The 26,339-nt window shown below is 44.0% G+C and overlaps 1 protein-coding gene across 2 annotated transcripts in view; it reads left to right on the top strand.

Moving 5' to 3' along the window:
* cbsb (cystathionine beta-synthase b) overlaps positions 1–26,339 on the top strand; it is a 62,250-nt gene that overhangs the window by 21,463 nt on the left and 14,448 nt on the right. Inside the window, exons 2-11 of one of the 2 annotated variants that reach the window (XM_036545867.1) lie at positions 4,564–4,812; positions 5,699–5,805; positions 7,649–7,783; positions 11,944–12,023; positions 12,117–12,321; positions 12,541–12,632; positions 12,894–13,019; positions 14,103–14,187; positions 14,491–14,596; positions 14,766–14,843. In XM_036545867.1, coding sequence (XP_036401760.1) covers positions 4,571–4,812; positions 5,699–5,805; positions 7,649–7,783; positions 11,944–12,023; positions 12,117–12,321; positions 12,541–12,632; positions 12,894–13,019; positions 14,103–14,187; positions 14,491–14,596; positions 14,766–14,843 — 1,256 coding nt within the window. In that variant the 5' untranslated portion in view covers positions 4,564–4,570. Of the gene's footprint in view, positions 1–4,558; positions 4,813–5,698; positions 5,806–7,648; positions 7,784–11,943; positions 12,024–12,116; positions 12,322–12,540; positions 12,633–12,893; positions 13,020–14,102; positions 14,188–14,490; positions 14,597–14,765; positions 14,844–26,339 lie in introns of both variants that reach the window. The other variant, XM_036545866.1, reaches the window with a different exon arrangement.

Genomic DNA, 26,339 nt, shown 5'->3' with positions numbered 1-26,339 from the left:
AAGGCAACGGTGGCAAGGAAAAACTCCCTATCAGGAAGAAACCTTGAGCAGAACCCAGCTCAGAGGGGGAGCCCATCTGCTTCTGGCTGGCACTGGGCAGATAGAATTAGAGAGAGTCTTAAAGTTGTACAATGTACTTTAAGACATTTGAATTTGATAGACAGTAGTAATTAACGACATAGTAATTATAAAATTTATCCTATAATGTCTGGTTGTTGGCACGCAGTTGGCTTGATGGGCAGGGCAGCGAGGTAGCAGGACTGTCCGTTTCTTGGCACACAGTTGGCTTGATGGGCAGGGCAGCGAGGTAACAGGACTGGAAATCGGGGTGTGACGCTTGGGCTACAGCTCCAGGCAGGAGCCCAGAGCAGGGATAGGAAACAAATAGAGAACAGTGATTAGTGGATTTTAAGTGTGGGAATGGAAACAAAAGGCATCAAGGCAAAGGGGGGAACAGAGGGGGGTAGAGGGATGCATGTGCGTAATAGGGAGATGTCCCGGCAGATAAGGTCTATGGTAGCATACCTAGGGGACGAGAGGCAAGGGGCCAGCACAATCATGAGGGTGACCCTAAGGCAGTCAACACCACACCACAGCCGGATCAGCTGAACACAGAGTACCCAGGCCGTGATGTAGTGACAGCAATGACCATTTAGTCCACCAGAGACTCTATGATCAATGTCAGCACCATGCCGTGTCCCTCAACTAAAGGATTTGAAATAAAGATATGTTTTTAGCCTAGACTTAAAGGTGGAGAGAGAGTCTGCTCCAAGAACCTCGGTGGGTAGATTGTTCCACAAAAGAGAGGCTCGGTACGAAAAGGCTCTACCGCTTATAGTACTTTTACCCACTCTTGGAACAATAAGAAGTCCCGCGCTTTGGGAACGTAGAGATCGTTTTGGAGTATATGGGCGGAGAAGGTCCTTAAGATAAGGAGGGGCAAGCCCATTTAAAGCTTTAAATGTAAGGAGAAGTATTTTGAAATCAATGCGGTATTTGATAGGTAGCCAATGGAGAGAGGTTAATACTGGGGTGATGTGCTCAAAGAGCTTTGTTCTGGTTAGAATACGAGCAGCTGCATTTTGAACCAGCTGAAGGGGCTTTAGGGAGGCATATGCACATCCTGACAAGAGGGCATTACAGTAGTCCAATCTGGATGTAACAAAAGCGTGGATTAGATTTTCAGCGTCGTGTATTGACAGAATTTTCCTGATTTTGGCAATATTCCTCAAATGAAAGAAAGCAGTCCTGGAGGTGTTTTTTATATGGGTGTCAAAAGAGACCTCAGGATCAATCATGACACCAAGGTCTTTGATGGTTGCACTTGAGGCCAGTGAGACACCATCAAGATTTAATGTAATATTGGTGAGTTTGCTCCTGACAGACTTTGGGCTGATAACCAATATTTCTGTTTTGTCCGAATTTAGGAGGAGGAAAGTATGGGCCATCCATGTCTTTATGTCTTTGAAGCAGGCTTCCATATTTGATATTTTCAGGGAGACATCAGGTTTGGCCGATATGTATAATTGGGTATCATCTGCATAGCAGTGGAAATTAATGCCATGTTTACGAATGATATTTCCAAGAGGGACCATATATAACGAAAAGAGCAAAGGTCCAAGCACGGATCCTTGTGGTATTCCATGTCTTACTCTGGAGAGTTTGGAGGACTTATTGTTGATGAAGACAAAGTGATGTTGCTCTGAAAGATAAGACCTGAACCATGATAGAGCCTTTCCACTTATGCCAATAAGGTTCTCAAGTCGGTCTAATAGAATAAGATGATCAATAGTATCGAAGGCTTAGGTCTAGGAGCACAAATAGGGAGATACAGCCATAGCTGTACAACTGTACAGCTGTCTAAATCCAGACTGAAAGACTTCCAGAATATTATTGGACTGTAAGAAGGAGCAGAGTTGCTTTGTTACAACTTTTTCTAAGATTTTCGAAAGAAATGGGAGATTTGAGATGGGCCTGTAGTTCGACAGGTCATTCGGGTCTAGAGTGGGCTTCTTCAAAATGGGCTTGATGACTGCTAGCTTGAAGGACTGAGGTACATGTCCGAACGTAGGGGAGGCATTTATAAGATTTAGCAACGGAGTGCCAATTTCAGGTAGCAGCTGTTTTTAAGAGTCTAGTTGGAATGGGGTCTAGTAGGCAGGTAGCATTTTTATACGAATTAATTAGGGACACCACTCAGACAGCCAGCGATTTAGTGACGATAATCTGCTGTAGATCTCGTCACCGTGCCACATAGGGATGGGACCAGAGAAAGTTACTGAGTCCGACATATGTTTTGCGAGTTTACACACCAATTTAATCGTTAACTTGGTTATTTCTGATTGTCTCATACAGACATCGTTTGCGTTGACATGAATAATGATTTTTGAGAATTTACTTTTACCTTTACCTCTAGCCAGCACTTTCAGATTTGCTTCTATGTCAGATGCTCTGCCCCGGGAATGCAATTAACTATGGTCGCTGGTGTCTCTATGTTCATGTTTCTCAAAATGGAATCACCAATTAGCAGGGCTCTTTTAACAGGTTTCTCAGTTGGTGTGTTACTGAGGCGGGAGAACCTGTTTGAAACGTGAACAGGTGGTTGGTGGTGCACCGTAGGCTTGTGTTTTCGTCTATTTTCCCGAACCGTAATCCACTTGCCTTGCTGCAAAGGCTCTTCCGGGACTGAGCTAGGGGAGCAGCTATCTGACGCATCCGGTGCCGTGAAAGATTCAATAAACTCCTCGCTAGCCTTAATCTTGTATAAGGTGCAGATGTGTGCGTCTAATTCTGCTATCTTCACTGTCAGCCTAGCATTTAACTCACATTTGCACAGGTGAAATTAGCGCTACCGGCGGAGAAGGAGTAACTATACATATTACACACCATGCAGGGGAGACAGCGAGAGGGAGGAGAGCTGAGAACAGGTGAGACAGAAGAATTGGGAGAAGTGTAGGTAGCAGCCATTATCTCAGAGATTACTTACGTCTTTAATTTCCTTCTTTAGATAAGCGTTGTAGTTCGTGTTGTAATTTCCTGTTTAGCTGTAACTTTTCTTATTGGAAACCACAAACACTCCGTTTGGGTCCTGGCTGGGTCCTAGCCGGTCGGCGTCTGGAGTTCAGGAAGTGCGTAGCAGGAAACAGGCAGGCAGGAAAATGGCACTGTAAAACATAAATAAATATGTATAACATTCCAAATAAATATCATAATAACAACAAGGTTCGAGGTGCTCAATTAAGTGTCAAAACCCCACATTTTCTACCACCATAAGGGTTGGTCGTCCAGGACACGAACTAGTTTCTCCGTTATTGATTTCGCCTTGTTGATGTCTGGGGGGAGTTTCTCTCGACTTTTTATTGATTCCAGCAATGTCTGCTGTAGGGGCGTTTTGCACTTCTTTGCAACCGTTGTTTGCAAAAATTCCTGTTGTTGGTCCGTGTGGTGTTTTTCCAAATTCTTAATTAAGTTTGTGGTGTTCAACCGACCAACAGCGCTGCCACCCCTTGAAACATTTGCGTTGAAAATTTTGCATTCAACTGTTGGATTTTTTGCCTCTTTAAGGTTGAAATACTTCCACACCGCTGACATGACTGTTCTACAGGTAGCTAACTCTCATGCTCATGTGACTAATTGGCTACTACTATTGTTATCATGTGACACACTGCGCATATCAGACCATATTTTTTTCTCCCCTCTGATATCCAATTCAGTGTTCTGGGCCAGTATCATCCCGATATCAATGTCATGGATCAGATCGGGACATCCCTAATTTATATTTAGTGAGAATTAATTTGCATTATTTCGCTCCCAGATTTACTGCTTCTTCCCATTTGACAGATGCAGTGTTCATGATTTATAAAATATTTGAACTCCATTCTGGCCATTTCTTTCCAGAGGTCTAAAGATGCTAAATCAATGGACATTGTTCAAAACAAATGGCTTGCACATCATCTTGCTCAGTTGGCAGTGCTAAAACATTTAGGATTGTGATTTGTGTTTTTTTTTTTTTTTTTTTTTTTGCCAGTGACAGCCTTAGACCACCACCTCTGTGTGAGCTAGTCAGCTTTTTATGAACTGAAAGAAGGATTCATTTAATCTTGGTAGGAACAACTGTTCTTTGTTAAAATTTCAATTTGAGAAAGATGTTACAACAGTTGCATACTGAATTCAAAATCAACCCATGCAATACCATAGTTTAAGATTAGCCCAACCTTAACTGGGTCATGTGTCTGTGTTAGAGACCTTGTGTGAGACCTCACTCTTGTCCTTCCTTGTTGTTCAGATGAGAACATTCTCCAGAAGCTTGTGTTTTTGGTTTACTCGCTCTTCAGTGTGCTGCTTTAGCCCCCAGACATGCTTGTCTTGACAGTGTAACATGTACACGCTGTACTCCCATAAAAAGCTTAAAGTAAAAATAAGTGTTACTGTGTGTCTAGCGGTTACTATAGGGAAATGCAGCATGGAGCAGCCAGCTGTGCAGGACTCAGGCCAGGGTTTCCACCTGCAGGAGTAATGCAGTAACTCCCTGACCTCTAACCTCTGACCCTGTCCACAGCACAGGTGAGCCATGCCTTCAGTTCCCTCCAGCACTGAGACCAGCAGCCTGGCCCTCCCTTGCCCCCATGCTGCAAAGATCCGCTCCAGTCTCCTAAATGGGGAGGAGAACAGCAAAATCCGGCCAACTCCCATCCAGATGAACGGGGATGAGAGCAATGTGGAGAGGAAGTGGATCCGTCCAGACCTTCCCAGCAAGTGCACCTGGAGACTGGGGATGTCCCTCACAGATTCTCCGCACACCCACCCTGAAAGGTGAGGCCCCCCCATACCACACCCACCTCCTGCTTCCTGCGTCCCTTCATGTCCACTGTGAAATGTAACCTGGTAATGCCCTGACAGGTCCACATCCCACACTGTGCGTTCTCTATGGCTATGGGCAGGAGGGACACTCCTCTATCCAATCAGAAATGTGTACAAATCACACTGCCAGCGTCTGCCCATTAAAGCCAAGTGTCAGCTTTCAGAACGACACTCTGGAACAGGTCTGTGGGTTTGGATCAGCATGTCATGGTGAAGTGTTGGTCTCACCAGCATTCAGCCATGCAGTAGACGCTACCATCAGCAGGAAGGCATGGGCGAAATCCTCTCCTGTTACCACTTGTACGTTGCCTGAAGTCTCACTCAATCACTATGCTGATTGCATAATGTATTGCCTGCACACCTAAAGATGTATAACCCCAGGTAACCTGCAGGGCCTGCCTCATGTCAACATGCCAGGCCTGTCTTCACCCCTTTCACATCCATCTCTTTGTAACCTCCACAAGGAGGCTGGGCTGATGGGACGTCACTGTTGGCATTTTCTTAAAAGCCGGTAGTCTTCATGTCTTGCCCCTTCATTTCCTGTTTTTAGCAGCCTTTATTGATTTGTTAGCTGGACAGAGTCTGTGAATGTTGCTTACTCCTGTAATTTTTCCAGTACATAGATAGCATTGGCTTCATTCCAAACACCTCAAAGCCAAAAACACACCACATATGTGTAGTATAACTGTGGCACAGAGCCAGTCAGAATTACAGCATTACAAATAATGGCTACACATGCAGTACAGACTGTTCACATGCTTGGTTGGCTAGGGGTGTGGACATGTTTTTACTCTTCTGGCTGTTGTGTGCAGTGCCATTTCTACCCTCCCTCTGACAGGACAAAACCCCCCAACATCCTGCCCAACATCCTCAGGAAGATTGGGGACACCCCACTGGTCCGCATGAACAAGATCCCCAAGGCCTTTGGGCTGAAGTGTGAGCTGCGTAAGTCTCACCCTGCGCCTGTGTCTGTCCCCCAGTGTCCCTCTCCTGCCTGTGTCTGCCCCCATGTCTGGGAGAAAGGTTGAGAAAGATGAGAGGCAGGACCCGGTTAGATGCAGTTAGATAGACCCTGGCCCATGCCTGCCACCAAACACATGTCCTCTCCTGCAGTTCTCTAGATTGATGAGCAAAATCTGGCAGTGTGACTGTGACAGCCGCATGTCTGAAGATCTCCATGCTGGGGCTGTGACCTTTACTATAAGCTCTGTCAGCCAGAAGGGCCTCTCTGCACACTCAACCCAATTAGTCAGCAGGGGGGTGGGGGCACGCTCTCCCCAATTACTCCCCCTCAGGAGTCAGAAAGTTACAGATGAGACTTATGTGAAGAAAGACTCTAGCTGAACCTGAAAGCCTTTCATTGTTTGCCAGGAGACTTAATCCTCCCAGCTTTGGTTAGGAAATAGCAGGGGGTGTGGTGGTGCATTGGTCATGGGTTTGGTATCCCTGGCCACTTCCAGAACAGCAAGTTGGGCAGAGGGAGAGGGGAACAGAATTGCAGACAGTGCACAGAGCCAGATGGGTTTGCAAACGCTGGCCCAGGCTTTCCCAAGTTGCCTCACAAGCTGCCTTCACACACACAGTCCTTCCACCTCCACATTGCAGCTTGATGCTTGAACTTATGGTCTGGTGCCTGTGACCATTCAGTACTGCAACATGTTTCCAGTGCCAAACATTCAGTTTCTGTTCCTTGCATGGGCTGTGATGTTAGTCCAGTTGATGAGCACATAATTGCATGATGTAGCTGTCACAGGCAGACCTCATAGCATTCACATATTGACCATATGGTGCTACACTGTCCTCACCTCTTGTAGTAGAGAGGTGAGAGTTGTAGAGAGGTGTCTCTCTGAGAAAGGTCCGGTGTGTCACATGGGATAGTGGCAGCAGCACTCGGTTTTAATGAGCACTTGAGCATGTTAATTCTTTTAAACTCAAACACTCATTGGTTCCAGTGGCTTAGGAGGGCCACAAACCATTCCCTCCAGAGATGTCTAGAGATTCACTTCAATCTGATTGTTTCTTTATTGTCTGAGTCTAGAGGATTTGAACGGTTTTGTGCCAAATGGTTGCAGTGTGTGAAATGGCATGTCTCAAACTGACCTCGCTGAATACTGACTGCTCTCCCAGCCGGCTGTGAGTTTCATTGGTTTAGCTTTCTAAAGCTAAACCAATCACAGTTTATGCTTCCTTGGAGCAATACTAGCTGAATCTGGTTCTGTTGTATTTACTGTGGTAATTCCACCAACCAAACCTGTACTGCAAAGCCTTTATTTCTCACAGTTTTTTAAGGATCCTTTACCTGTTCAGGATGGAGGCTACTTTTATGTCTGCCATTGTCATAGTTATCACTAGGCAGGGTAATGCTATGTTTTAAGGATTTCTTTAGGATGGTAGAATTCATGCTGTAGTGGGCAGTGTGAACACAGAGGAGCAGTCTATCTCTCTCTCTTCCTCTCTGTCACTCTCCCTCTTTTGCTCTCTCCTTTCATCTCATTCTATCCCTCTCTCCCTCTTTCTCTCTATCTCTCTCCCTCTATCTCTCTATTGCCCTCCCTTTCTCTCCATTTTGTTCCCTCTGTCTCTCCCTCACTCTTGGCTCCATTAGTTTCATAAAATCATGTAGTGTTGCCAGAGCATTGTATACATAAAGCTGTAACACCAGCCCTCCTTCTGTCAGAGTAAAACAGGACGAGTTAAAAAAAAAAAATACTGTATACATGTTAAACAGAAAAGTAAGGTTCTCCTTTATATGAGCTGAATGTGTTGTCTCTCCTGCCTGTGTGTGCAGTGGCCAAGTGTGAGTTCTTTAACGCGGGCGGTAGCGTGAAGGACCGGATCAGTCTGCGCATGGTGGAGGATGCGGAGAGATCCGGAATCCTCAAGCCTGGTGACACCATCATCGAACCCACATCCGGCAACACGGGTAGGTGCGTGTGCCTGTGTGCTTGTATGCCTGTGCGCATGTGTGCGAGCGTGTGCTATATGTACGGTGGTCTTTCGCAAAGACTACAGTCCTCTTTTTGCCATCCTCTCCAAGTGAGGCATACTCACACTAGGCCCAGTTGCCTTGTACTGTGCCTGAGCGCGATTATCCCCCTTCCCCACTTCCTCGCTGGCCTGCGCTCACATTGTGCTTAATGTTCCGGGCCCGAGCACGCTTACGTCATCACGATGCAAACTTTTTGTGTTGAAGAAAAGCGCTCTCGCACAGCACAGTGGAGTTCATAATTGTACTTACTTTGTGGCTTATTTGGAGTTGCTTTGGACGCGGTGACACACGGCCCTCTCACATGCCTTATAGATTTATTGATTATGCAATGCAGCGATTTTCAGTTAATCGTGCTGCACATATTATGAAGATTTTTACGGAGGCAGCTGACGTTTCAGTCATTATGCTAAGGGACAGGTCAATATTTTGTGTCAGATTACAGTAGCCTAATCGCAATAATGTTAGCTAATATTAACCAGTTAGGGCTACTACTTGTGTGTGCTCTACTGCCATCATTACAACAACAAACATCTTCTATTACTACTTGGATAGTACACTTTTCAATTCATTTGAGAATATTTGGGTTAATAACGGGTCTGGTTCTCACCTTATTGATGAACGTGAATTGTAGTCGGCGAGTAAAGCTCCAAATTCCTCCCTCAACATCAGCTGCCTCCGTAAAAATCTTCTTATATGTGCAGCACAATTAACTGAAAGTCGCTGCGTTGCATAATTGATGCTAACTAGCTGGGGAGCTAACGTTAGCTATCTAGTGATAGATTTGACAAACATAGGTAGTTAGCTAACAGGCTACCTATCTGAACGATTGGTGAAGACTAGCTACTTAAACAGGTTGGCTGCTTCATTTGTGATACTCTGACTAAGCCCCTGACAACAGTAATGCTTACATCGCCACATAAAGTATGGATAGTTTTGTTTCGCTTGCTAGTAATCAAGCTAATGTGGGGATCCACAGAGTTCTTTTTAGGTATAGATCTACAGAACTTACCAATCAAAGATCATTTTGCCAGCCAGCTTGTTATATTTAAGGAAGTCAGCTAGCTAAGTAAATGATGGTTTAACACAATAACTGCCAGACAGTTCTGGAACACTGACCCCCTACAGTGCCAAGCCAATATGGCCACCAACATTCTAAGTGAGAAAATGAACCTGAGAAAAAAGACAACTTCTAATAAAACAATGTATTTATCTTTCTACAGTCTAACAACATCAGTATGCAAAACTGCATGTATGAAGAGACGTGTACCTCCAATTCTAGCCACATTATTCCAGTATTCTGTGACGTAAAAAAGCCAAAAAAGGATATCTCATTTATAAAAGGTATTTCCAACAATGACTAACAAGATGAAGAAGGGGAATACACATAAGTAAAATCATTACAAATATTTATTTACTGTGCTTGAAAGTATTATTCTTTCATTACAGATGGCTTTAAAAGCACTGGCACAATGATTAACTTATCAGATAGAAAATATAAGTACTGTTCAAGTGCTAGTAAGTTAGCATGGAGTGAACATTCAGATAATTGTCAGTTAAAAGTGACAATGGTATGAATGTAAACATAATAACATAAATAACAAATACACCGCAAGTAAACAAAAGTACATATAAATGCAAATTCAGTAGTTATATATTCAAAGAGTAAGTGCAATATACAGTAGTGCATAAATAACTTATGTAAACATATACAGTTTGTATAATTGTTTGTATAGATTTGTGAAAAATGAACAATAACTGGAATTAATACTCAGAGTGAGCAGACTGGGAAATCTGAGAAATTAGGAGTGGCTCATAGATTGTAAAGATAAAAAATAACTATGATCTATGATCATTTGTATAGATTTGTAAAAACAAATAATAGATACAGCTTCCTGCCATTTGTGTAATTTTGAAAAAGTGAACAATAAACAACATCTCATTACTTGTATAAAATAAACAAACAACCACTGGTCATTTCTATAGACAACAGACACACTCTGGTCATTTGTATAGATTTGTAAAAATGAACAACAAACAACATCTCATCACTTGTATAGATTTGTAAAAATGAACAACCATTGTAACAATATTGGCTGAAAAAAAAACATTTGATTGAAAACAACAAAAAAACAACATTTGATTGGAGCTTAGCTATTATAAACTTCATCAACAACATCAACAGTCAACTTATTTTGTGTGTGTGTGTGTGTGTGTGTGTACACGCATGCATGTGCCTGTATGACGTGCATGCATATGCCTGCAGACTTCATGCTTTCCCTCGCAGATGACTGAATAGGCCAGCAGACAGTTGGAGAGGCCAGTGACAGCAATCTAAAGAGGATAGACAAAGAAAATGTCATTCTTACGGCAGAGATTACCTTACTATTCAATATATCATCATCCAATACAGAAAACATTATAAACTTTCAAACCAAAATAAATGGAAAAAGTGAAACCAATCACTGTTTGTAGACCATCTTGGTGTGGTACAGCTCAAAGCATGTGGTGGGGCACAGGGCAGGTTTGTCTGGGCAGGTCTCGCAGAACAAAGACGTCTGTTTCCTTCCATTCTTCCCTTCACTGGTCCTCTTCCTAGAAGAGCAGATTTGCAGTCTGGCTTAGATGCCGAGTTCTGCCCCATGAAGTGTCGCCCCACCAGACGTTCAGGTATTACTGCCATGTCAAGTGATGGCACTTGTACATCCTCCCTCTGCAAAAGCCCCTCCACCACTTTCTTCCTGAAATCCACAGCATCCAGTGGATTACCACACTCCTGGTACACAATAAAAGCATTCACTAAGGCCACTTCTTTCACATGGTGGTAGGGCGTGTCTTCAAAAATCTGAGCGTTTTTTAAACGCCGTCGCCGGCGTCTTTTTCTGCAGCTCAGGGCGTTTTTTTTTTTTTTTTCAGTTGAAAAAAGTTCAACTTCTCAGAAAAAAATGCCCTACGTCAAGAGCCTTTTTGACAGCTGACCAATCACAGGCGGAGATGGAGAAGGTAGCGGTGGAGAAGTTAATTGTGCCAGTTTATGAGCACAGTGAACTGCACAACATGACAGTTAAACGGTATCATAACATTCATCATAAAGATGCCATTTGGAGTCAAATCAGATGGATCATAGGAGTTTCTGGAAAGTGTTTGTGTTTACTGCTTGTCGTTAGCAAAACTAGCCTGTTACCTAACGTTAGCTCTGCAACGATGTATAGCCAGCTAGATTGCTAAAAACATGCTACTGTACATGCTACTGTTATTATGGCAACAAAAGACGCTCTCAACTGCTTTTTGGAAAAAAACGCTGCTGGCTTTTTTTTTTTTTTACTTGAAAAAATGCTCTGGCCAGTGTTTTTCATCAAAAAAGACGTTACGTGTGAACACAGCCTAAGGCTGCAGATAGGACATTTCAACAAGGTAGGACAAAACGACAGAACACACACAATAATTTATGAAAATCAAATCAAAGTTATGAAATGGTCCTACTGATCGTTACCAAGCCTTCTCTTTTTGGGAAGGGGGGATTTGCAAATAGGCAAATACAGTTACTTTGACAATTTATACAATTTAGTTATTTTACACTGACTTAACTAACGTTTGACTTATCAAAATATGCTTCCTATCGCTAACGTTACTGTTTCTATAACACATCAAAATTATGTGAAAGTTGATTCATTTTTTGACAAGGTAGCAATAGTTTGTAGACTACGCTATAAATTCCTGCGACCAGTAGCAAAATCTGATAAGGACGCAAAAAATGGCAGAACACCACTCCCTTTCTTTCTCTCGGAGGAACAGTATAGAAACATACAATACAATTGTGCATCTAGGATACTGAATAATTTAAAAAACGATAGAATTAAATTTTAAAAACTTTAATTTAAAAAAAAAAAACTTGCTTAATACATTCAGACAGAAAATCATCTTGCGACCCCTCCCATTTTTTTGGTGACCCCCCGAGGGGTTGCGCTCCCCAGCTTAAGAACCGATGGTCTAGTAGGTCTGACTCATCTCAGCACAGGAAAGGCACTGTAGTGGTTCAGACTGATCTGACCCCTGCTGGTGCACTCTTAAGCACACTGTTGTTCCCTCTGTTGCAGGCATTGGTCTGGCCCTGGCTGCCGCTGTAAAGGGCTACCGCTGCATCATCGTCATGCCAGAGAAGATGAGCATGGAGAAGGTGAGGGCACTGATGCCACAGGACCCACCCAGGCCGGGGATCCCTTATTTCTCTGTGCGCCTCTCAACGTGCAATGTTGTGCATGTCCCCCAGGTGGATGTCCTGCGCGCTCTGGGTGCAGAGATTGTCAGGACCCCCACCAGCGCCCGCTTCGACTCCCCTGAGTCCCACGTGGGCGTGGCCTGGAGGCTGAAGAACGAGATCCCCAACTCACACATCCTGGACCAGTACCGCAATCCCAGCAACCCCCTGGCCCACTACGACACCACGGCCGAGGAGATCCTGGAGCAGTGTGATGGTGACAAGGCCCCCGCTCCATCCACCCACTGCCCCGTTTTAGGGGTGTCTCCGTCTGTCCATCCATTTATCTGTCTGCTTGTATCTGCCTCTTTTCTCTCACTCTTTCTTTTGGTCTCTCTCTCTCTGTCTGTCAGTGTGCTTAAAGACTGTTCCCTTCTGTAAAGGAACTTGTGGGTGTAGGACCCCCTTCTCACAGTGTCGTCTTTGTCCCCGTCAGGTAAAGTGGACATGCTAGTGGCTGGTGCTGGCACTGGGGGCACGATCACTGGTATCGCCCGCAAACTCAAGGAGAGATGCCCCAACATCAAGGTGCGTCCCACTGAGCCCTAACTTGACTGAACACACTCAGTATAAGACCTGCGGGTCTGTAATTTAGTATGAGTCAGTGTGAATCTGCAGTTTAAATGGGGTGCTGGATTTGGACCTCAGCTCCTAAGCAAGGCAGGCCAGAGTGGTCTAGCTGCCTAACCCCCCCAGAGAGGCTGAGAGAACAACTATGTTTCCGCCATGTTGATTGAAGGCTAACATAAGACTGCAGGGTAGGGCTCAGTTATGTACTAACCATTGCAGATTATTGGAGTTGACCCCGAGGGATCAATTCTGGCAGAACCGGAGGAGCTGAACAAGACCGATAAGACCCAGTATGAGGTGGAGGGCATTGGTTACGACTTCATCCCAACTGTGCTGGATAGATCTGTGAGTCACCTCTTTGTCATAAAGAAAATCAGACACACCTGGGCCATATCTGTTTCTGTAGCGAGCTGCCTCAGATGGCAGCATTTTAAGGCACCAGGAGTCTGTCAGCCATTTTAAGTCACGTCCAGTTTTGAAGGTGTCTTAAAATGCTGCCTTCTAAGGTACCTGCTTTTGGGTGAATTTGAAGTACATAACTGATGGTTACTTCAAAAAGAAGGCAATCCCAGAAAGCATTGTGGGTCACACAAAACTTCCAGAGTATTTTTTATTTTTTTTTTATTTTTGAATATACAGCAGCTTAGGTGAGACACAAGGGAGAGTCTGCTGATAATGTTTTTAAATGTGTATAATGTTTTGAAGGCAATAATAAAAATGAATCTGATTTACCTTGAGTAGATGTTGGCAGTGGTATTGGCGTTAGCTAGTCGATTATAACTAACTAAAGGGTTCCAGGAATATTTATTTATTTTATATTTATAAAATATTCCAGCAATTTTTATTTTAGCTATTTTATTTTTATTTCAGTACCAGCAGCTGGAGGTAAGAACTTATTCCTCAGAGCAAAGATTAGGTCAGCTGGTCAGCTAGTTAGCCAGCTGTCTAGGTATTGTTCTCATTTATGCAACTACTCAATGGAAAACATATTGATTAGTAATATTCTCTCAGGCTGTCAAACACCTGAAGTTGTGTAGTGCAAGGTAGGTCTCCTGCATGCTGCACAAACTTAAGATGAAGTAGGTGTTGATGTACACCTTGCCTTGAAGAAGTGTCCACATTTGTAGTCTATTTCAGTTTTATGACCTGCTGATCCTCCCTTAGAAGGCAGCTGCCTCTGCAGGCATCAAGGCAGTTGGCAGCTCACTTTCCAAGTAGATACATCCACAGACCTCCCGGCCATAAGCTTGCACATACGAGACATAAAGATATCCCACTACAAATAGAAATGATGTGCTCATGAAATAATCCATCATTTATTATGCCTGTCTCATAAGTTTGGTAGTCTGAGTGGCTTTCTGATTAGCCTTTGCTTACTGCATGACTGTGAGCAGAAACTCAGAGCTGATGTGTTTGTGTGTCTGTCAGGTGGTGGACAGCTGGTACAAGTCCAACGACGAGGAGTCCTTTGCCATGTCGCGCATGCTGATCAGGGAGGAGGGACTCCTCTGTGGTTCGTTATCCAACCAACACACACCTGGCACCTGTCTGTCACCCAGTACAGCCGCAGTGTAGACACAGGAGAAGGCTGGTTTGGGACATGGGGACAGCTGTAGGAGCTGAGGAACGTTTAAGAGGAGCCGAGGGATGGTGGGGAGGGGTGTGTGAGCGGGGGCAAGACATGTGACTGGTGAGCGGGAAACATGACTGGTGGGTGGTGTATGTGATTACAGGGGGTGGAGTTGTGCAAGGTGATGTCAGGACAGTGGCTTTGTGTGACCACGTGTGACTGTGTGTCTGTCCTCTCCTGTGCCAGGTGGCAGCTCAGGCACAGCCATGGCGGCAGCAGTGAAGGTGGCCAAGGAGCTGACAGAGGGCCAGCGCTGTGTGGTTATCCTGCCTGACTCCATCCGCAACTACATGTAAGCACCTCTGGTTTGGTCCTGTCCAAATGAAACCCAGGCTGTGTGTGAGAGGGATTCTGGGTGCTTGTGGGCCGCTGTGGAGTGCTGTTCAGGTTCCCCTTAAGGAGAGCATTCCAGCCGCAGACTGCACAGGTTCTAAGCCCTCTGCTGTGTCTCGACTCCTCAGGTCCAAGTTCCTGAGTGACAAGTGGATGTTCCAGAAAGGCTTTCTGAGGGAAGAGGACCTCATGGTGTCAAAGCCCTGGTGAGTGAGTGAGTGAGTGACTCGCTCAAAAACATCAATTAAACAAATTGATACAACCATTACATTACATTACATTATGTCATTTAGCAGATGCTCTTACCCAGAGCGACTTCCAAATAAGTGCATCACAATTCTGAGTAGTTATTGAAAAGTACTACAAGAGGTCAGTAAAATACTGAGTTAAGTGCTAAACTAGTGTCAAGTGTAGGGCTGGCCGATATAGCTGTCGCGATGTAGCGAATAGCTATTTTTAGCGCAATAACAACTATCCCCTTATGTGGCGTTAGGTTTTTCCCGTATTTTTTTCCCGTTAGTCATACCTGATGTGGGGGCACACCTCCAAAGTTCAGTGAAATGCTTCCGGGGCAGAAAAATATCACTTGTATCTATATGTTGGTTAACTTGCCTATTCGCTTTGAAAAACACATAGCATATGTTTTCACTAGGGTTGTCAAAATAGTGCATTAATTTAGATGAATTAATTATAGAAAGAATAACACGTCAAAAAAATTAACGCCCCTTATTAATGCCCCTTGACCCCATATGTCACTGTGCATTTAAGCATTTATCATACCCAGCTGTGGGCTAGCTAGGTTCTTTCAAATTGGAAAACTGGAGGTATGCTCCCGCATCAGGTATGGCTGTTATTGCGCCAAAAATAGCTATTCGATATATCGCGGCGGCTGTATTGCCCAGCCCTAGTAGAGTGCTTTTTTTAATAGAAAATAGGGATAGGATAGGTAGAGAGGAAGGTAGACTAGAGATAAATCTTGAACAGATGAGTTTTCATCTTTCTCTTGAAGACACCCAGGGAGTCGGTTCTACGAATCTCAGCAGGAAGCTCATTCCACCAGTGGAGCAAGTACTGAGAAGAGGCAGGTTCGAGAGATGCTGCCCTTGTATTTCGGGACACAGAGGTGACCCGAGGTAGCAGAGCACAGTGCTCTTACTGGCTTGTAGGCCTTGATCATATCCCGTACATTTACATTTATTTATTTAGCAGACGCTTTTATCCAAAGCGACGTACAAAAGTGCATACAGTAAGTATAGCGACAGTACGGGGACAGGATGTGTACAGTTCCACAATGAGACAGTAGTTCTCAGCCGAGAGCAAAGTCTGTTTGAGGACGCAGTACTAGCCAATTTAGACAACTACAGGGTATAGGGCAACTAACAAGATCCAAATTCAAAACAGTGCGATGAGTGCCAAAAACAAAAACACAGCAATTTTTAACAGCACTGATCCAGATGGGGAGCTGAAAGATGACAGCAGACAGGAGTTGGTAAGTGAGCGGTCGGGGGGGTGGGGGGGGGGGGGGGGGTTGTGTGATAGGTCAGTCCAGGTAGAGTCTGAAGAGATGTGTTTAGACCAAGTCTGAAGGATTGGAGTGATGGAGCTGTCTATAGCGGAACGAGGAGTTCGTTCCACCACTGGGGAGCGATGGAGGAGAAGCGTTGTTGCCTTGCAGAGTGAGAACCTCCCGCTTTGTCTGTGCGAGGAGCAAGACGTCTAGTTGCTGCTGAGCGTAGGGGCCAGGCAAGTGTGTTGGGCTGGATGAGGTCTTGGAGATAGGTAGGGGCTGTCCTGTTGACTGCAGAGAAGGCTAGGATCAGTGTTTTGAATCTGATCCTGGCTGCAACAGGAAGCCAGTGGAGGGATTTAAGCAGGGGAGTAACATGGGGGGTTGAAGATTAGTTGGGTAGCTGCATTCTGAATGAGCTGCAGAGGCTGGGTGGTGCAGACTGGGAGGCCTGCGAGGAGAGTTGCAGTAGTCCAGGCAAGAGAGCACTGTGGTCTGGACAAGGAGCTGTGTGGCATATGTTGTCAGGAACGGACGAATCCTACTGATGTTGTGGAGGAGGAATCGGCAGCCCCGTGATGTGCGATCAGTGTACTCCTTGAAGTGTAGGTTGTTGTCGAGGATGACGCTCAAGCTCTTTGCTGATTGAGAGGATGGTATTGTGGTGCCATCAACGGTGATGGAGAGGTCTGGCGAGGGTTCAGCTTCAGATGGTGGGATGTCATCCATTTGGAGATGTCAGTCAGGCATGTGAAAATCCTTTCATTGACCTGGGGGGTAAAGGGAGGGAAAGACAAAAAGAGTTGGATGTCATCAGCATAACAGTGATAGGAGAAACCGTGTGATTTGATAACTGCGGTGTTTCCCACACATAGACTTTACTCGTGCGGGCCGCCCAGGTATATTAGCGGCCGCCAAAGTATATTTGGCGACCCATTTCAGCATTTTTTAATTAAATTTTTTTTATCCGTCCGAGAACGCCATACATGATCGATTATTTTCTACTGCTCTGCGCTGACCTTTCCGAGTGTAACCAATGATTTTATAGTGCGACGTACTGGAACATGGGCGGGGCAACACCGGTGCTAAATATAAACATTGAATCGGACAAACTGGAGAAGCTTATACTATGTGTGTCAGGCTTTTCGGAGTTGTATGACACCACTTTTGAAGTGGGACCACTGTTATGGCCCGGTCTAGGGTCAGACTGTAACAGGGATAAAAGGGGAGACCAAAGTCGCGAACATCGGGAAAGTAACAAAATTTATTACATAAACATAAAAAAAACATAAAGTGGGTGACAGGGAACACAAACTCAGGAGTCGACAAAGCCAAAATAACACATAAAACACACTCTAACTAACGAGAGAGGGAAACTAACTGACCTAACACAAAATAAGTCTCAAAACAAAAAGATACAGTAAAACTTCCCTTTCTCCCTTCCTAACGAAACACAGAAGGGGGCAGCGACAAGTGGTTTCTTCTCTTACGCGGACTGAGCCTCTTTGAAGGGAGCGGGCCGGCCAGGAAATGATGAAAGGCTCTAATCACGGGCGAGGGGAGGAGACACCCAATGAAGGACACACCTCGGGGAAGGGATGAGACGGACCTGGGGAAAACGTAAAACGACGCAACACACGCAGCCGGAACAAAAATACATACATTGGGAAAACGAATGAATACACAAACGACCATGGTCGTAACAACCACGACCTTGCTTAAAAAAAAAACGATGCATGGCACAAAGTTAGCATCGACATGGGGCTACCAGGTTTGTAGATTAGGCTGTAATAATTTATAGTTAATAGCTACATACCCGGCATACTCAGAAGCTTGCCACGTCCCTGGTTATTAGCTAGCTAGCTGCTACCTAGCTTAGTTGTTCTGTCAAAGTGCCAAATCCAAACGTGAGTTTATAGTATTAACGTTACAGAGCTACAAAAAACTCGATAGCTAGCTAGTGTATTAGTATCCTTGTAAGCACACATACATCTCCGAGATGTCTATGCGATGTATGCCGATAGATCTGAAGAGGTATTTAAAAGAGCGTTTGCTCATCTGGAAGACGTCTCTGAGTGTTGTAAAAAAACACATTATATTTCTGGTCAAGACTTTTGAGCTCTGAACCTTGGCTACACATGGGTGATTAAAGCATTCAGAAATTTCATGTGGTTTGACTACTAAAGTGTTTGGACTGACACTATTTTTTCAAAGCCAGTGGCCTACACAATGAATATTGATGAGGTAGGTGTTAATAGTCCCCTCCCCATTGTCAAAGGTAATGGCCCATCAGTCTGGAATGTCATTGTTCCCCCCACACCCATCAGTTTGGAAAGTCAGTGTGAAATGTAAGAAAATAAGAGGCAATAAAAGCCTTTTTACAGTTTATTGAAAATGCCGTGTTCAAACCCATGAATAAAAATTTGGATATTCACATGTGGATAATGCTGTCTCAAATGAGTAATCATGTTCGACGTACTGCCAGCAACGTATCCAATTTCAATTTAACATTTTGATAAAGCTGCCTTCATCTTATCCACTTGTCTTTGCCCATTGCTACTGTAGTTCACTGGAAAACCGAAATATTCCCAAACAGGAGACCTGAAGGTTAGGTGATGGGAGTGTCCTCAAGCTCTGGCTTTGCGGTTGCCATATTTACAAGGCTGCATCACTGAACTTGTGCTAATTCAGTTGCTAAGTTATGGCTCCATTATGGAATCGGAGAGGAAACTGAGTTTTTTTTTTTTTTTTTTTTAGTTCCGCACACAGAAACATAGAAGAGAGGGCACACTGTATCTTGTTAAGTATCACTTTATTCGCTAACATTTCCGTTGACTGACCACCAGGGCATAAAAAAAGTTAGGCACGTAACGTGCGTGGTTAAAGCTAGACTATATTCACTTGGATCACAACGCGCACCAAACCGAACATCCTGTACCAAACGGTATGGTACAAATACGTGTACTGTTACACCCCTATTAAATAGAATGATAATATTGTGATTTATTTTGTTAATTGTGAAATGAAAAATGAGTTTTGTTACATTAGTAATGTAATAAGAGCTCCACAGGCTGCACCTGCAGTGGTGGTGGGAGGGGGGTGTGGCGGTTCCATCTTCCAGAACCGTGACACGAGACCGTGGTCGTTTGTATCGCGGTTTCAGTTTCAGTTTCAGAACCGTTACACCCCTAGTCATTAAGTCATTAAGATTACTTAGGCCCTCAGTTACCATGGGATTACAGAAACCACTATGAATTAAAGAAATGTTAGAAAATTAATCTGATCTGAATTTTGAAACATTTCTTCCCTTACCCTCCCTCTAAATATATCAATAAACATTAGGATATGATTGCTCTTGACTATCAGACAGGTTTAAAAACATAATAATAATAAAAAAAACAAGTCAAAGCAATAAACAACAGCAATACACTCTTTAACCAAGGTAACGTTAGCCTAAAATATGTCAACAAGGCAGGTAACGCTAGCTGTTCACACTAATCCTCAAATAGTACCAAATTTTACTTAAAAAAAAAAAAACACGTTGATGTAACTACATACACATGTCGTTGTGCTATATAAATATTGTAAATCAATGCATTTATTGACTATTAATTACCAAAAATCACAGTTCTGTCTCTCTGTATTTATGCATTCAAATTGCCCACCAAGAACTTCCTGGAACTATCTGAAGTCTACGTGAATCACGTGACGATCAAGCATTTTGGACTTCCGTTGACGCGACTCTCTCTCTACATGGCTCTGGTAGCTACAAGACTCTATAAGAAAGATTAAGATTAGATGTCAGATGCACTGACAAACAGTGCCATCTTTGTACACACTAAAGAGTTACACTTCTCCTGTGGGTAGATGGAGGGGAGGGTTGGGGGTTAGATCTGTGAAATATATTATGTGGAATTAATAAAAATATTCAATAAATCAAAACATTGTGTTAAAGGTCACACGTATTTGTTGTTTGTCACGTGTAGTAGACCATTTCTGTGCTGGCAAGTAATACCGGCCTTTTCCGCCAGCTACCACCACAAGTATATTTCAGACCTGTGGGAAACACTGAAGTGAGCCAAGTGAGTTGATGTAAATTGAGAAAAGTAGGGGCCCCAGTACTGAACCCTGTTGTGAGAGGGGTGGGTGCAGAGGTGGAACCTTTCCAGTAGATCTGGGAGGATCTACCAGTCAGGTAGAACTTGAACCAAGAGAGGGCGGTCCCAGAGATACCCATCTCTGACAGCTTTGAGATTAGCATTTGGTGGTTGACTGTGTTAAAAGCAGCAGAGAGATCAAGGCGGATGATGACGGATGACAGGTTGGAGGCTCTAGCGGTGTGGAGAGCCTCTGTCACTGCCAGGAGTGCAGTTTCTATTGAGTGGCCAGCTCTGAAATCTGACTGGTGGGTCCAGGAGGTTGTTTCTGAGAAGAAAAGGGGACAGTTGATTAAGTACTGCATGTTCCAGGGTTTTGAATAGAAATGAGAGGAGAGATACCGGTCGGTAGTTCATAATATCTGATGGGTCAGTGGATGGTTTCTTCAGGAGTGGAGTAACCAGAGCTTTCTTGAGGTGTGTGGGGACAATACCACAGATTAGTGAGGTGTTGATAATTGAAGAAATAAATGGGGCGATCTCACCGGATATAGATTGGAGCAGAGTAGAGGGGATGGGGTTGTTAGTCCACTCCCGGAGGCATGGAGCAGAAGTTCCACAAGTATAAGATTTAGTTCTTTTTTATACAGTTACAGTAGGTACATTTATGTATGGGTTACAATGACCAGAGGGGGTGCTGCTTTTGATTGGTTTCGTGGAGCTGTGCATTGCTAAACAGCTCCCCCTCTAATTGGGTCTCTCCTGAACCTAGTAACCTAATTGTCTCCGTAGGGTTCAAACTTCGGAGTCCATAAAGTCCATATATGGTCATGGGGAACCCCGTGTTCCGCAGACTGTTACCATCAAGAGGTGCTGTTTGGCTCCGGTCGGGTGTAGTGGCATCGCTTTGTATTCTAATACACATCGCTTGTCTCCATCATTTGTATTCTAATACACATTGCTTGCATTCCACGGAACTGTCTCCTAACAGGGTCCAGAAAGCAGGTTGTGGCATGGTGGTCTGAGAAAAGTTGAAGCACATCCCAATCGTTGAGCAGCATGAAAGAGGACAGGTGGTTGATGCAGTTGGTTGCAGGGTGATGTTGAGGGAGTGAGGGAGTCCTGGATGCTGGTCACCTTTTCCTCAAAGTAAACCCTAAAATCATTGGCAGAGAGGAGAGAGGGGGAGGGGAGGAGCAGAGAGGAGGGTGGAGAGGTGGAGAAAAGTTTTCATGGGTTAGTTATGTTAGAATTAATTTTGCATTGGAAGAATGAGAACTTAGCTGATCTTGTTGCAGTTGTGAATGCTGTTAGTAGAGAGTGATTGGTAGCAGAGGATCTGGATTTTATCCACTTCCTCTCGGCAGCTCGCAGCGCAGTCCTGTCTGAGTTAGTCAGCCATGGACAGGAGGGTGACAGTCGTGATGAACTGGAGACAGTTGGGCAGAGTGCATCTAAAGATTGAGAGAGACGTGTTAAAGACTGATGTAGTAGACTCAGCAGGCATGATGGAGAAGGAGAGAAGGGGAGGGAGAGTAGAGAGAAGGGAGGGAGCTCAGAAGAGTGTCAAGCTCCTCAATGAAGAGGCCGAGGGGACCTGGAGGACGGTAAAGAACAACAATGGTGAGTTTTAGAGGATGAGGTACAGATAAGACATGGAATTCAAATGAGTTAATGGAGAGAGTATGGAGGGGCAGGGGGGAGTATCACCAGGATGGAGAGAAGCAGGCCCGTGCCCCCTCCTCTGCCTGAGGCCCGTGGAGTGTGAGAGAAGAAGTATGAGGAGGACAGGGCAGCAGTGATGGCGGTGTTGTCCGGGGGGATCTAGGTCTCAGCGAGGGCACTTTAACTCTTTGATGCATACAATCACACAAGTATGATGATTCTAATAGTCCCTGCAACATATGTCTGCATTAAAACATTCTTGTTTATATTCATTAGTGGTTTCTATTGGAACAATTTTAACTTTCATGCAAAAAGGGGGAAATCGCAACCAAGTTAAATAAAAAAAAAAAAAACTATTTTGCTGCATATTTTGCAGATAACCGTTGTTTGTTCAACATCTCCCTTGCAATACCAGGGCTCCAATACTTTTCCACTGGTAACACTGGTGGTACCAACTTTTTCAGTTAGTCATACCAGCACATGATTTGGTTGCACCCTTTTTTTTTGGTACAGCATGGTATTAATCAATGACCTTGCATGTTGATGAATAGTTGTCTTAATTTGCATACCCTAGTTTTGCATTGATGTAAAGATTGACAGTGACTCGAGACTTGATATTTGCAAAATATTTTAATCTGAACATTAAGGCTTTTCACACTGCACTAAGGATAGCCCTGGGCTAAGAGTTGACCCTGGGATAATTTAGCCCCTTTTCACACACATTGTTAAACCAGGGCTAACCTAAGCCCAGGACTATATGATTCACACTGCACTTCTACTAGCCCTGGGTTAAATGTCCGGTGGAACTTGTGACTAATATTTGTATTCTAGAATGACGCGTGACTACTCTTTAACAGCAAGCAGCAACGTTAAAATGTCGCCATTATCAAGGCTTTATGTGAGAGTGGTGCTGAACCCCTAAAGCTTTTGTTTGAGTTGTTCCGTTGTCCTCGGCATAGCTTCACTGACAGATGGTGGAAAACTTCTCTGTTGCGGCATGTTCCATCTAGTTTGTCTTGAACGGACTTTTCCGACCACAAACTCAGGAGCAATGCTGTTTCCGCCTCCGACCAATTTGATCTTTTTTAAGTCTTTTCCGGACATATTATTGTTGTTTTAAGTTAGCTAGCTTGCTCTAACTACCCAGCAAACTTGCTCAACCTGCGTTGTATAGAATACTCTATCCCAACCACGGTCTGCTTTCTGTCAGCACAAGACTCACAGGATGGTGTAGTTTATTTAGCTGCATAAAGGGTCAGCAATCACAATGTTTGGGGATGGCATAAGACAGTCTGGTCCTCCTAAATGAAAGACATTTAAATGTACTGGATGTAATTATATCATATTAAAATTTTCGCCATGACAGCGTGCTTCGCGGTCAGTTGACAAAACAAAAGTAAATAAAAGTTACAATTTAAGTTAATTGGTCACAAAAACGCGAGTTCTAGTGCAGTTTATGCATATTACTTCTAACGAATGATATAGGCCTACAGAACATGCCATATGATGATAATATGATTTTAATAGGCTAACTTTTATTGCGGACCCGCTATTTGCCTGACCTACCCACAGCAGTCTCTCTTCCTGCTGCAGATTATTCACAATACATTTCCTACAGCACATAACGAATACAAAATAAAAGTTGCTGAACCCATTTATGCAGGACTTAACATTTAATATGTGAACTGATTAACCCCATTACACTAGGTAGGCTACGTCTGAATGTTGCCGGTTTTGGTTAGTAGTAGTTGTAATGACGTGACGAAGAAGTCGTGAGTTTGGACAACAAAAACGTGACGCAAGGTCCATTGTTTACTTTAGCCCCGTGTTTAGTCAATTTTCAGGGGATAACCCCGCAAACTCGGGGCTAACCCTGCTCCGTAGCAGGGCCAGCAAGCCCTAGGCTAAAGTCGGGGTTATCCCACTTTGGAATGTGCCAGGATTGTGCCAGTGTGAAGGCTTTCTTAGCCTGGGGCTAACAGCTCCCTTAGCCTGGGGCTAAGAAGGTTCTAAGAATGCTTTTAGCCCTGGGCTAAGTGCAGTGTGAAGAGCCTAATTGTTTCCCTCGTATGAGCAAAAGAAGTGAAACGCCAAAGCGAGTTTATACGTGCTGAGTTCGGAAACAGTAATGGAAGATGGAGGCAGATGAATTGGTTCCGAAAAGAAACAGCACTGCATCCATTGTCTGGCAGCGGTCTGGGTATCCAGGACTCCAGACTGCGACCAAAATGGTTGCATATGCGACCATTTTTTGAGACTGTGTGAGTTAAAATTTCACGTGGTCTCGTTCGCGCGAGCGCATGATGATTAGGTTGTTTTGGTGCTCCTCCAGCACGGGTACTGCATTAGCCATTGTGGTTGAAAGTAGTACTTTTTCTTCTTCACTGGCTCATTTGGTCTATCCTTGCCTGCACCTGCACTCTCATCATCAATTGTGTCTGAGTTGGGACTAGGGATGGGCGGATCGATACCAAAATATCGATATTTTGATCCTGATGGTTCAGTTTTAAGGATCGATCCTCATATTAAAAAAACACTCTGATTTCATTAATTTAATTTAATAGTATTTTTGCTTATTTTTTGAATGGTTAGTTTGGATAGGAACTACTTTTCCTTCCGCTTTCTCACTCAGCTCCCAACAACGTCTGTAATAAGGCACACACAGAAACAGACTCAGTCACTCAGCCCCAGAGCCGGTTGCAGAATGGCAGAATGTAAACGGAGCCTCGTGTGGAGTTATTTTGATATGGTAAATAGCAATGATTCGAAATGTAGCATATGTGACAAAATGGTCAGATATTGTGGCAATACCACAAATCTCATGAAACATTTAAAAAATTGCCACCCAAAAGAGCATAACCAGTTACAGTAGAAACGACGAGAGGTGGAGAAAATGCAGGCAGATACCCCCACTTCATTGAGTTCTTTAGCAGAGGCATTTCAGAAAGGCAGGAATTATCCAGGTTACCGGTGATAATAAAATTGTTAACCATGTAAAATGTAAGTAGGATATTGATGTGCAGGATATGTATTGTATGAAACCCTAGTCATGGTATTGGTGTAGATTAGTTTAGGCCTACATATAAACCCATGTTTTGCAGTCAGTAGGCTTTAGGCTACTGTTAGATGTAGGCTATGTGAAGCTATAGGACACATTTTCAAAAAGAAAAACAAATATGTTTTAAAGCCACGTCTTGCTGATATCTGAAGAGAAAAGGCCATCTACAATGAATATTACTCTTTTATAAGTCATCATTAGCACACTTTTATCAATTTTATCTAATGGTGGATATTAAGAGATTTTGGAATGACTGTAGTTTCATTCAAAATGTGTCATTAAGTAGGCCTATTCTAACTGTCTGTGGCTACTTGGTGAAACTAGGCCTAGGCCTATTTAAGCTTTTATGAAAGGCTTAGTGGCACATAAAGATTAAACTACATGTAGCATAGCTCTCCAAGAGCCATACTTATTACAAGACGCCTTGGAGAGATGATATGCAAGGACCTCCAGCCTATTTCAGTTGCAGAGGACAGGGGTTTCATTGCACTTGTGAAGACACAGCATGCGAACAGCGTGGTTCTGACCACAGATATGTGGACATCGAGGTCCACAGAGGCCGATTTGGCTGTAACATGTCATTTTGTTGACAACTGGCAAATGGAAGAATTTCTTTTAGAAGTAGTTAGTTTAGAGCTAAAAAGAATCACAGATGAATGGGGCATAACTCAGGTGCTAGCAGCTGTCACAGACAATGGTCCCAATGTTGTCTCTGCGGTACACAGCGCTGGGTGGACGCACTACCCCTGTTTCACCCATACCTTGAAATTGGTAGTCAAAGATGCCATTAAAGCTGTCCCTGCAATTGTTCAGCTCTTGGAAAAATGCAGTAGCATTGTATCATTTTTCCACCACGGCATGAAAGCCACGCAGAAACTCACAGACATACAGAAGCGGCTGAACGTGGCAGAGCATAAACTGGTTCAGTCAGTAGAACCAAGGTGGAATTCTGCATTCTATCTGTTGGACAGACTTCAGGAGCAGAGGGAAGCAGTCGTCACCGCACTTTGTGTACTTGGAAAGAATGCCCTCTGCTTAAGCACTGAAGAGCTGGACTTGATCCAGCCAACCATTGAGGCCCTGAGACCGTTCGAAGAGGCAACACGAGAAACTTCTGCAGCAAAATATGTGTCCATGTTGAAGGTGATCTCTCTTGCGTCTCTACTTTTGAGAGCAGCTGCAGCCACGGAGTGTCAAGGAAACACACTTTACAGAGAACCGTTACAACAGTGCCAACGGTGATTCCGTGGCATTGAGATGTTTCAGTCTTGCTGCTTGCACATTCCTAGACATCCGTTTTAAAAACCTTGCGTTTCACAGCCAAGACAACGTGGAAAATGTAAAAAGACAAATTCTGACAGAAATGCAAGAAATT

Source organism: Megalops cyprinoides, chromosome 14 (assembly GCF_013368585.1).
Source record: "Megalops cyprinoides isolate fMegCyp1 chromosome 14, fMegCyp1.pri, whole genome shotgun sequence".
NCBI classification, from domain to species: Eukaryota; Metazoa; Chordata; class Actinopteri; order Elopiformes; family Megalopidae; genus Megalops; species Megalops cyprinoides.
This window is presented reverse-complemented; position numbering and strand designations above follow the sequence as displayed.